At 43.4% G+C, this 11,945-nt stretch overlaps 1 protein-coding gene and 1 long non-coding RNA gene across 3 annotated transcripts; both read left to right on the top strand.

Moving 5' to 3' along the window:
- The first annotated feature begins 296 nt into the window (after positions 1 to 296).
- LOC125721967 (uncharacterized) lies at positions 297 to 3,019 on the top strand. 2 transcript variants are annotated; one of them, XR_007386015.1, is made up of 7 exons: positions 297 to 605; positions 1,276 to 1,357; positions 1,525 to 1,745; positions 1,853 to 2,083; positions 2,280 to 2,421; positions 2,503 to 2,648; positions 2,767 to 3,019. It is a non-coding gene; the product is annotated as an uncharacterized LOC125721967 (long non-coding RNA). The 2 variants fall into 2 exon arrangements; XR_007386014.1 differs by lacking the exon at positions 297 to 605 and having other exon boundaries at positions 1,119 to 1,357.
- A 3,168-nt stretch (positions 3,020 to 6,187) lies between these two features.
- LOC125721954 (uncharacterized) lies at positions 6,188 to 10,587 on the top strand. Its single transcript, XM_048998192.1, has 2 exons — positions 6,188 to 6,297; positions 7,829 to 10,587. Exons 1-2 carry the CDS (start codon positions 6,290 to 6,292, stop codon positions 8,592 to 8,594), a joined length of 774 nt encoding a protein of 257 aa, XP_048854149.1. The 5' UTR covers positions 6,188 to 6,289; the 3' UTR covers positions 8,595 to 10,587.
- The last annotated feature ends 1,358 nt before the right edge of the window (positions 10,588 to 11,945 follow it).

Here is an 11,945-nt window from a genome sequence, read left to right as displayed (position 1 = left end):
GTGAGCTGCTGTTCACCCAAACGCCCTGACTCCACAGGAAGGTTCACATCCAACCGAACACCGTGACCCCAGAGCTAAGCTGACATGTACCCAAAGACCCTGATCGCAGAGTTAAGCTGTCATCTACTCAGATGCCCTAATTCCAAAGGTAAAGCTCTTATCCAACCAACTGCATCCAACCAAGCGCCTTGACTCCAGCGTTAAGATGACATAAACCCAAACACTGATAAAAGAGGTACATTTTCATCCACTCTGACTCCTTGATCCCAGACGTGAACTGTCGTCCACTGAAACACCCTGGCCCTAGAGATAAGCTCCCAAACATGCAACCGGCCCAACCACAGAGGTAAGCTGCTGTCCATCCAAGCACCCTGATCACAGAGGCAAACCACTGTCCGCCCAAACACCCTGATCCCAGATGTAGGCTGCCAACCACACAAACACATTGTTCCCAGAAGCAATCTGTCATTCACCCAACCATGCTGATCCCAGAGGTAAACTACCTTCCATCTAACTGTCTTGTTCTTTGGGGTAAGCTGACATTCACACAAATACCCTGATCCCAGAGGCAAGCTGCGGTCTACCCAAACACGCAGGCCCCTCAGGTAAGCTCACATCCACCCAAATGCCCTGATCACAGAAGTAAGCTGCCATCCACCTAACATACCTGTCAAGTATCCCGTTTTGGCCGGGAAAGTCCCGTAATTTACCCTTCTTTCCCGCCGTCCTCCCGTATTAGTATTTTCCTGTAAATCTCCCGTATTTTAACCTGCGTTATTAAAAAAAAAAATGTCCCCCCAAAAAAAATCTGAGCTCTGTCACTAGCTTCGCGATAACTACCACCTGCAGTAGCCTACTACACGGGGAAAAAAACACAGGAAAAAAAGAAGAAAAAAACAGACAGATGATGGACGCCAGGACAGAGAAGGAAGGCACTCCTGCCAAAAAACCAAAACCCTCGTGTAAATACCGTGATCAATGGGACAACAAATTTATTTCTCTGAAGAAGAGCAGGGTGGGGGACAGTCAGGCGTTTTGTAAAATTTGTAACTGCGACTTTAGCATCGCACACGGGGAAGGAATGATGTTTGCCAGCATGACAAATCCGCCAAGCACAAGCGCCGGCTGAAGGCACAAAAACATGCCCAGGCGATGTCAGCATTCGTGACGAGAAATGCCACTGAGGCAGACCAGGTCACAAGTGCAGAGGTAAAAATGGCAATGCTGTGTGCCAAAAACAACATTCCTTTCTCCTTCCATGATGACTTCAACAAGTGTGTAGCTGACATGTTCCCGGACTCTGCTATTGCACGAAAATACTCAACAGGAAAAACGAAGGCTACTCAACTCATCAAAGGTAAGTTAGCTATATAACGTTAGCTACCTATCTTACTGCTGGGCTACTGTACGTTTGCTGAAACGGTATAAAATGGGTTTGAAATGTGTTTGAATATTCTAACATTTGAGCATCAACCCATGGCATGCATGTTGTAGGCTACTAGCTAATTACTGGACACTCAACAGGTGCCATAGCAGCAGAACTACAGGATGAGTTGGCCAAAACATGCCGATCTCAGCCCTTTTCACTGATGTGTGACGAATCCAACAACAGACAAAGAATTCGTCATCCTGACTAGACTCTACGATGAGGCCACTCTGCAGGTCGCTACAAGATTCCTGGAGATGCCTACATGCAATGTAGGAAATGCAGAAAATCTGTATGGAAAGCTGAGTGAGGCATTAAGGTAAGGGGAACTGCACTGTGTTGTTGACATGTTTAGTAGTTTGGATTTAATTACAACCTTACATTTTGTCTGAGACGTTTTGTGGCATTGCTTCCTGTTTCCAATAGAAAAAGAGGCATCCCATGGGAAAACCTGATTGCCTTTAACTCTGATAATGCAAGTGTTATGAAAGGCCAACATAACTCGGTCATCAGCAGACTGAAGACCAGGCAGCCCCACATCCAGGACCTTGGCTGCATCTGCCACCTGGTACAGCTGGCCACTGGCTGTGGCATCAGAGCAGCCCAGGTACCGGTGGAAGACATCCTGGTGGGGATATACACCCACTTTGATAAAAGGTAAATGCATACATATAGGCCTGATATTTATCTCGCCTAATGTGTGTGTTACAATGTAACAACATTGCATGTGGCTAGCTCATGAACAAGGTAGCCTAGTAGACCTGCAGTTCATATTCTTTACACACACTCACTCAGTCACTCACTCACTCACTCACAATTCCAACCACTAACAGAGTAATTTTCTATCTCTCAGTGCAAAAAGATGTTAAGTCTACAAAGAGTTTGTAGACTTCACTGATTCAGACCACCTGAAGCTCCTCAGGTACTGCAGCACAAGATGGCTAAGTCTGTTAACCTGCATCCAGAGGGTGCTGAACCAGTGGGATGCACTACAGGTAGGATGGTAACTCCACTCAGCAGATATCTACACAGTTTACTATGCAGTTTACTATACGCTGTATCTCTATGTACTTTAGGCCTACTTTAACAGTCATGAGGAAGTAGAGAGGAGTGTTAAAGTGTGTGATCTGGCAAGCCATCTGCGTGATCCAATCATGAAGACCTATTTCCTGTTCCTGAGTGCTAAATTCAGCCTTTATCTGAATTTAACATTGCCTTCCAGGTGGGTGTCAATGATATTGAATGAATTAGTGAATAATAATATATAATTAAATGTTTGTGTTTATTGTAGCATTCTTATTTCACTGTTATTTTGTTGTGACCATTGATATTTTTTGCAGTCAGAGGGAGTACAAATTCACGGACTTGAAGAGGAGATGTGCAGGCTGATAAAGAGGATCCTGGGCTACCTCATACCAGCCAGGGCAATCGTGGGTGTACCTCTCAGGGAGGTGGAGTATGGAGATGGACATCAGTTGGCTGATGAAGATCTCTTTATCGGAGCAGACACAAAGGCATTCATGAGAAGCGCTGAGCTCCCTGTGTCAGCCGAGAAGAAAATCTTTCAGTGAGTGTATTACCCAGTAGTTATATTATGATATCATCTTTTGACAGTATGAGAGTATGGGCTGTAGTGTGCCTAAAAATATTACCACTAATGCATTTTTTTCACTCTTATGCTGTTGTAGAATTGTGAGAAGCTTCTATGAGGCAGTGCTTAAGAAGATGTTCTCCACCTTTCCCCTCGACCATCCACTCCTGAGGGACCTGAAAGTGCTGGACCCTGCAGCTCGCCTTAACATAACTCCAGGGACAGGTAGATAATAGAAAGAGTTTCCAATAGGCTTTATGCCCAGCTCCACTACTTACCCTAGCAACCACCCTAGCAATGGTCAGACACACCTGGATGTGTAGTGTATTAGCAGTAACCTTATAAGAGCAGAATAAATATGGCTATGTAATATGAACAATGTATGAACAATAGGTACATGTATGTGCAATGTAGTGGCAGTATCATTATAGTAGTAGTAAGAACAATATATATATATGCAGTGTATTAACAGAATATATTACAGAAAAACAGAAAAAATATGGATATTTAGTATGAACCATATAAACAGATATGTACAGTATGTACAGCTATGTGCAGTGTGGTAACAGTACCATTGTAGTGCAGAAATTGACAGGAAATAAAGGATCTGGCTTAAGTTCAGGAAGTGGTGGAGCTGGGCATAAAGCCTATTGATGTTAGGCAAGGCAAGGCAATTTTCTTTGTACAGCCCATTTTTACAAACAATTTGTCTCAAGGGCTTTACATCGCATCATAACATCCTCTGGGGACAGTTCCCCATTGATAACCAAATAAATAATTGGCACAGTATACTTGATACTTGTTTAGATTTGCAATGTTCAGTCAAACACTTGTTTTACTTTACAGTGGAAAGGCTAGGGGCCCTGTTCCCCCAGTTGAGGCTGAAAGAGGATAAGATGAGGGAGGAATTCACAGACTATCAGGTGACAGATAGCAAGCAACTCCCCCAAGAAGACAGAATCGACAAATTTTGGGGCCTGGTAGGAAAGGACATGAGGTTCAGTGAGCTGCCAAAGCTTATGAAGGCTTTACTATGCATTCCTCATAGCAATGCAAGTTCTGAAAGGGTGTTTAGCATGGTACGAAAAATTGTTACAGAGAATAGGATGTCGTTAGACAACAGAACTGTTTGCGCTCTACTCTCATGTAAAATTAACCACTCTGGCTCAGCCCACAAATACACTCCTTCCAAAACAGTCTTAAAGAATGCAAAGTCTGCAACAAATGAGTACAATAAGTCACTAAAAGAGTAAAGAAAAGTTATGTGAAATGAAAAGAAAAACTACAAAAAAGCAATATGAAATGAATGAGTGTGTGAATGTGAAAAGAATGTGGAATGAAAATGAAATGTAAATGTAAAGACAAGCAATGTTAAATGAACAGAAAATATGCAAATAAGCCTTTAAATAAATGCTCTTCATATATACCCTTTTGTGTTTTCATTTAGGCTATGAATGTTCACAGCATGTCAGTGTCAGCAAAGGTAGGCCTATCATTGGCTTAATGCACAGCTGCACTACTTCCTGAACTTCAGGCAGCTCCTTTGTTTCCTGTCTGCCATTATTGGACAAACTGATCACCTGGATTAATTAGTTTGTCCAATAATGGCAGACAGGAAACAAAGGAGCTGCCTGAAGTTCAGGAAGTAGTGCAGCTGTGCATAAAGCCAATTGTAGTTTATAAGCGGTTGACAAGTGGTGATTAGCTTTCTTGTCACCTGTCTTAAAATGTAAGGGATACTGGAGCTTGGTTGGGGTGGTGGGACTGCTCGCGGCGGACGCCGGAAAATTTCCCTTATTTTCAAATCCAAAACTTGACAGGTATGCATATATAAAACACTTCCCACGCAGCACATTATGCTTTATTATCTATTTATTATTCAAACATCAAACTTTGATGACGTCAATGTATATCCCTGACATAAATCACTGACGTGAAGCTATGGACATCATACTTAACTAGCTGACGTTTTAGTATTTTATATAGCATGATGGGTGCAGATCTAACTTAGTGTATAACTTAGTTTCGGCAATGGTTTTGCTATATAGAGTCCATCGTCATGATCCCATAGATAGCGGAAGCGAAAATGGTGTAATTAGTACAAGTACTAAAGAAATGTAATGTAATGTAATACCGAACAGCTTTCGAAAATGCGGTACCGCAATACCTTTTTGGCACCGGTATCCCGCGCAGCATCAGTCTGCCTGAGATATTTGATAAAGTGTGGATCTTCCTATACGTGCAGCACGAATAAATAAAAACCTCTGCTTTGTATACTTGACAAATCTGTGTGTCATCATACTCAAAACCGCCCCAAATAAGCCACGAAATTAACCATGAATTCTACCCTACTGTGGTACACAGCTTTGCTTCTTATGTTTCTTTCACACAAAAAGTTGCAGGTTGATGACAAAACGTGCTCGCGTCCGGACCAGTAAGTGCAACAGGGGGGCAGAACTGCGGAGGGGGGCGGGATGCGATCGTGCTCGGTTGCGGTATAAGGCAGCCGGGCCCAGTGTGGTACGCGCTTAGTCTAATTACAGGTTCTTGTGGGAAGCTTGTGTGATGTATAACCTTGTTCATGTCAGGTTTCGGGCTGGTTGCGAGCGCAATCGCACGGGCAGGAAACAGGCAGGCAGAACACGGGGAAACTGGGATTTATTAGCACTAAAACGGGACGAAGCACGAACATTGACTAACTAACATCAATGACGGACCAGGAACGAAAGCAAGACATGGACTTAAATAGACAGGACTGGGTGAAAATAATCGGACACAGCTGGGTACAATCGGGGAAACACACGTGGATAATTAGGGGGGCGTGGCACACATGAGGATCTTACGAGCTGGGCGTGACAGTTCGACATACTGATCGCTACTTTTCGCGATACAACAGTTTGAAATGTTGCCAAAGTGTCATTTTATAATTCCCATATTAAACAAGTTACCTTGCATAGTGCTTTGGGGAGAGACAGACTCCAAGAGTGCAGTTCATTTCACGTGTCTCTAAGTCATTGTCTGATATTATCCAGAGCTGAATGTGTGCTTCATGCTTACTACTATATTCTTGCTTTGCAGTTCTTACACAATTTTTTTCTTATTTACTTCTACAAGTAAATAAAAAACTTATTAAACTGTCATTATTATATAACAACTATACGTATTATGATGTTATTATTTAGTTATGTTGTTGCTTGGTTACATTTGATGCCTCCGCACGTGGGAAGCTACCGGTTTGAAAGACGCGGCTTCACTTGCTTTTCTGCACCAAGATGGCAAGGTACGTTGCATTTCTGCTCCCATTTTATCGTATAACTTATCTTATTATTAATATCTGTCTTTGTATGTACAGTGGTACCTCGACCCACGAACAGTCCTGTTCACGAATAAATCGTGTTAGGAACCAGATGTTCCAAAATGTTTTGTACCGGTTGTCGAACCGTGTTTCGGGCCGCGAACACATAAGCGTCCCCAAAAGGGTACGATGAAAGCTCCCCAAAGAACCACCCGAAACGCGAAGAAATGTCCAGTATAATAAAAAAACAATAATATTTTCGAAATTACTGCATTTGACTGTTACTCAGTCTTTTAATGTTGATTGTTTAGTTTTTTGGGGGGATGTTTTGTGGTTCTTTTCCGTGTTTTGGCGTGTTTCGAGCGACCAGCGTATGCTCAGTTTTAATGTTTTATTTAATTTTGCATTTGTTAGCATGTAAATGTAAATGTATGCTCTCAGTTATATGTGCACAGTCTGTCATAATTTGATTGTACGGTAGGGGGTGTTGAGTTGTACTGCGCGTGCTCGAAGTGTATATATGTATGTATAGAGTGACCTAAAGAGAAAGACGGCGATATGTTCTAGTTCATGGTGAATAACGTGTTGTGTGAACTTATTTTTCCATTTATAAATCCTCTATTATTGTTAGTCTTCTCCCGATTTTCTTACCGCTGCACCGACAGTTTGACGTGCCAACAGCATTATTTGTTACAAGTAAGGTTATTTTAATTTAAGTCTATATTTTTGGTCGCGTTCTCCCCATGTCGTCGTGGGCTTTCCTCCGGGTACTTGCTAAATTGCCCGTAGGAGTGCATGTGTGAGTGAATGGTGTGTGAGTGTGCCCTGCAATGGGCTGGCCCCCCCATCCTCGATTTTTCCCTGCCTCGTGCCCATTGCTTCCGGGATAGGCAACCCAGTAGGATAAGCGGTTTGGAAAATGAATGGATGGATGGATTCTTGGTCACAGAAAAATATAAAAAATTGAAGAAAATGCAGCGTTTCTGAGGTTTAAACATATTGAACATAATACATATTTACATTATTTGAAATGGGAGAAATTGAGGTCACGCACTTTTCAGGTCAGGAACTAAGTTCGTGAGCCGAGGTATGACTGTATATTGAAATATGTTTGTGTAAAATTCAGTATATTGCTTGGATTATATTTAAATTTTATGTGCAGGTTAGTTAGTGTCACATGCAGGGTTGCCAACCCTCACTCAAGATGTCTTGTAGTCAATCTGTTTTGTTCCATTATAAACCTAAAATTAGCTCCATCAAAAGTGTTGGGGTAGTCTGCAAACCCTCCAGACTATTTACAAGGTAGTAAGACTGTTACACATATGGAGATGAATGTGCAGACTTGTCTGGAATTGAGAATCTCACGCCAGCCAGCTGACCAAAGATAGCAGCTCTGCCTGTGCAGTAATGCGGTTGTTGATTGGGAAGGTGTGGGTCAGTGCAGAAGTGTAGTCCACATGTCAGGAGTGACTGACAGCTCCATTGCATTGCCTGTATGTTGTTTTTCCTCATTCAGAATCAGACGATTTGAGAAAGCTGTTTGCTGGAGCGACGACAGATACTGGGCAACTTGGGACAAGTGGGGAGAGGTGATTGACTGGGGAGATGAGAAAGAGCTGTGCTCCCCAGCAGAATCACCTTCTGACCAGGCTGACAGTTCCACTGAGTCACATTCCCGAAGGCGAATTGCCAAGGCAGTTAGCTGGACGGATGATGCTTATTGGGCAGCCTGGGACAAGTGGGAAGAGATCATCTGCTGGGGTGATGAAGAGGAGTGCTCCCAAGTAACTCCACCCACTAGCCAGCTTGGGAGGGATAAGGGGATAGATGTACATGGGTTGGAGGCTTTTGTGATAAATAACAGGACAATCTCCATAAAGCCTGTAGACAACCATCAAGACAGTCTGAAGATAGGAGCTGTGCTGGTAGACCTCTGCCAGTTTGATCTCGAATATTTAGATCAAAGTAAATTTAATTTTGAAATTTTGCAAGTACAAATTGGAGAAGTAGAAGTGGAGGAGACTAGAGAAAAGGCGTTTGAAAAAGCATTTGAATTGGAAATTGAGGATGTGGCAGTAGAAGTTATAAACAGTGAATTCCAGCCGAATGCTATAAATTTGGATATTGTTGAAACTAAGGTGGACAAATTATTATTGGAAGAACTGATCGTTGGCGATTTAGAAGCTGGCAATGTGAAGGTGTCAGTATCAAATGGCAATGTGGTGAAGGTACCCTTAAGGTACCCTTCACCACAGAGGAACAGAAGGACCAGGCAACCTTAGACCATACTCTCTGGTGGTTGACTCGTGGCAACTGGACTTGTCTCTGAAAGTTAGAAACGTTTCGCTGCTCATCCAAGCAGCTTCTTCAGACTGAGGGAGGTAGTAAGTGTCCACATATTTATCCTCCTGGGTAAGTAGTATAAGGGGGCTCGTTGAGTGAAACAAAGTGGGGGGGGGAGTTGCGGGTAGATGTAACCAGTCCCTCCTACTCCAATAGAGTGGGTCGTTAAGGGTGGTCCACCTGGTGGAGGTGTGAATTGGGTCTGTTTTTTTCCTGGGAATTATTTTTGTTTTGGCAAATGATGAGAGGGCCGCAGGTTAAATTGGAGACAGGTTGTGCCTAATGCCTCTACCTCTGTTGAGTGAGGGGTTGTGCATTTGCACATGCAAAGCTGCTTGGACGAGCGGTGAAACGTTTCTACCTTTCAGAGAGGTACAATGTCTTTGGATGTCTTTTGTCTTGTGCAGTCTGGGAGTTGACTGAATGCTGGGGCGGGGGTAGCTTTTCCTTTGTAGTGGGGTCCGGTGGGGCGCCTTGGGCTCTGTGGGGCCCGGTGGTGCTGCTGCTTTGGGCCCCGGTCTGGATGGGCCTGGGCCCCCCTCCCTGGATGGATTTCAGGGAACGGGGAGTGCCTATGGGGGTCAGCGGGGGAGCTGGCTCCGGGGGGGGAGGTATTTTGCCCCCCCCCATTCCTTTCCTCCCCATCCCTAAATGCTTCCCTCCTCCCGCTCCATCACACCACCACACATGTAGGGCTTTGAGGTGTAGGTGCGTTGCTGGGATGCAGGGTAGGTATTCCTCCTCTGTCCCCTCGCGACCACCTGTACCTCATTCATACACTACAACGTAGACACTCTCATTACTTACTCTCTCATGACACATACATTTAGGGCGTTGGGGATGGGCACACAGAATGGCATCCAGAGGGCGGTCTGTTCATTCAGCCTTACCTCTGGTGCCAGGGCCCACATCTCAATTTTAATCACACACAGACATTGAGGGCTCTGGGGAGAGACGGAGCTAACACCAGCTGTTGGTCGGCAGGGGGTGGTTAGTGCCATGCCCTTCACCTGTTTTAAAAGCACTTTAGAACAACACACACCAACACCACATCTGAGCGGGCAAAGGGGGGCATGGGGTCTTTTCACACCCCCGTTCCCTGTTCGCCATTTGGGGCTGGGGGCTGAGAGGAAGAGCTGGCCGTCTGGTCGGGGTCTGGGCTGGTGGGCTTCTCGGCTACTGCGAGTCCGGGGTGATCTTCTGGTCTCCTCGCCAGAGGAAAAATAGGGGTCCACATAGAGTATATATGGGGAGTGAGAGTATGTGTACAGCGTTCATTTCTGTGTGTGTAAATGTTGGGTGAATGTGTAAATATTTGTTTATGTCTGCATGAGGGTGGGAACGTATGCTTGTATATGTGTGTGCCTGTTTGTCTATACACACGTGTCAGGTTGGGTCCTAGACTCCACCTGAAATAACATCTCGGGCACAATAAAGTGGTCCTCCGCAGAGGGGGGGTGGTGGAGGGAAAAAAAAAAAAAAGCTTGTGACCCACCGACCGATTTCTTATTTGATTACTGTTGTTCCTTGTCTTGTTTTTGACCCCTCGTGGTCTGCTTTTGTTTTTATTAGTGTCTCTAGTGTTTTTCCCCTTTCCTCCTTTGAATCCCTGAGTGAGTCGTCCACTCTCTGTTTCTGCTTGCTCCATGACACGCTGTCGCTCTCAATCCGCCCTGGACCTGTGACAGTATTTCTGTTTTTGCTTTTGTTTGGACGTACTGAGTTTAAGATATCTAGCTTAGAAGGAATAGTTTAGCCTGTCATGTGTAAAATTGTTGTTAAATGCGCTGATATCAGTGTTATGTCACAGTACCAGAAACTGAAAATGGTACATTTTGTTTTCTTTTTGTTTTCTTGCAATTACTACATACAAATGTTTAATGTTTTGCTGACATCTAATTAGAAAATAAATGCATTTATGCTTTAAATGATCTTTTTGTTGTCTTCAATCATTTCAACAGGTGAAAATGACCTGAAATCAATGAGTTTGAACACTGGACACTACATTCCGTGTTTGTGGATAAAGTCATGTTTAGCGTACATGCAAGTTCATTCATATCCTTTTCCCCAGAGACAAAAAGTAGGCTAGGCTAATGGGAAAAAAACACACAAATATATAGACCTAATGTCAGTGTATTATTCATGAGGTTTTGTAATATCTGAGACAAAATTAAACTTAATCTGTGTATTTAATGGATTTATGTGCTATTGCTACTGGTTTAATTGGTAAATAGGCCTTTTTCCAAGCAATTGAATATTTAAATGGGAATTTTTTACGTTATTGATTTAGCTTTAATCATGAAGTACCAAGCCTGATATCAATCCATGTCTAATGTGACATATTCAGGACATGCAAAGTCTATACACATAGGCACAGACTATGGCTGGGATTCGTGTGGCCTACCCTGCAGATGGGAGGCCAACACTGCATGGTATATATTCTTTAAATTTATTTAATATTAGTTACATAATTACTCATATAGACCATGTTAATACTTAATATTGCATATTATATATAGTGAAAATTATACTCTCATATACTATACTGTGTGAAGTGTATGTAAGTATGGAATATCCATCCATTGGCTGTAGCACTTATCCTATTCAAGGTCAAAATGCTATGCATTTAAATTTTTCCCAATATGATAAATGTAGCGTGGAAAAAGTAACCATATCAGTTTACATGGGCTTCTACAGGGGGTTAAGTATCCATCCATCCATTTTCTGAAGCCACTTAATTCCAACTGGGGTTGCCTGGGGACTGGAACCTATCCCAAGAACACTGGGCACAAGTGGGAACCAACCCTGGGGAATCACCAACACACCACAGGGTGCACACACAACTACAGGACCAATTTAGACTCACCATTCAACCCCTCTTGAATGCTTTTGGACCGTGGGAGGAAACTACAGCGCCTGGTGAAAACTCAGACAAACAGAGGGAGAGCGTGCAAACTCCACGCAGAAAGGACTTGGGATTGAACACAGGACCTTTTTGCTGTAAGGCAGCAGGGCAAACCACTGCGCCACCATGCTGCCCCCGTGTTAAGTATGATAAGTAATATGACAAATGTCATAGCTTAGCTATAGATATGCATAAAATGTACGGAAAGACGATATAAACATCTTGTTACTGGTTCATAATCATAGTGAGAATATCTTATTGTTATGCAAACGTTAGTGCTTCCTTTGTTTCTGATTTGTGTCTTCAGGATCTCCAGGGCAGCTTGTGGACAAACAGGAGGTGACGCCTATGAAAGGAGACACTGTCAGTATTCAGTGTCACTATA

The sequence above is a fragment of the Brienomyrus brachyistius genome, unplaced genomic scaffold (assembly GCF_023856365.1).
Source record: "Brienomyrus brachyistius isolate T26 unplaced genomic scaffold, BBRACH_0.4 scaffold36, whole genome shotgun sequence".
Classification (NCBI taxonomy): domain Eukaryota; kingdom Metazoa; phylum Chordata; class Actinopteri; order Osteoglossiformes; family Mormyridae; genus Brienomyrus; species Brienomyrus brachyistius.
Note: the sequence above shows the minus strand (reverse complement) of the source record. Positions and strands in the feature narration are given on the sequence as shown.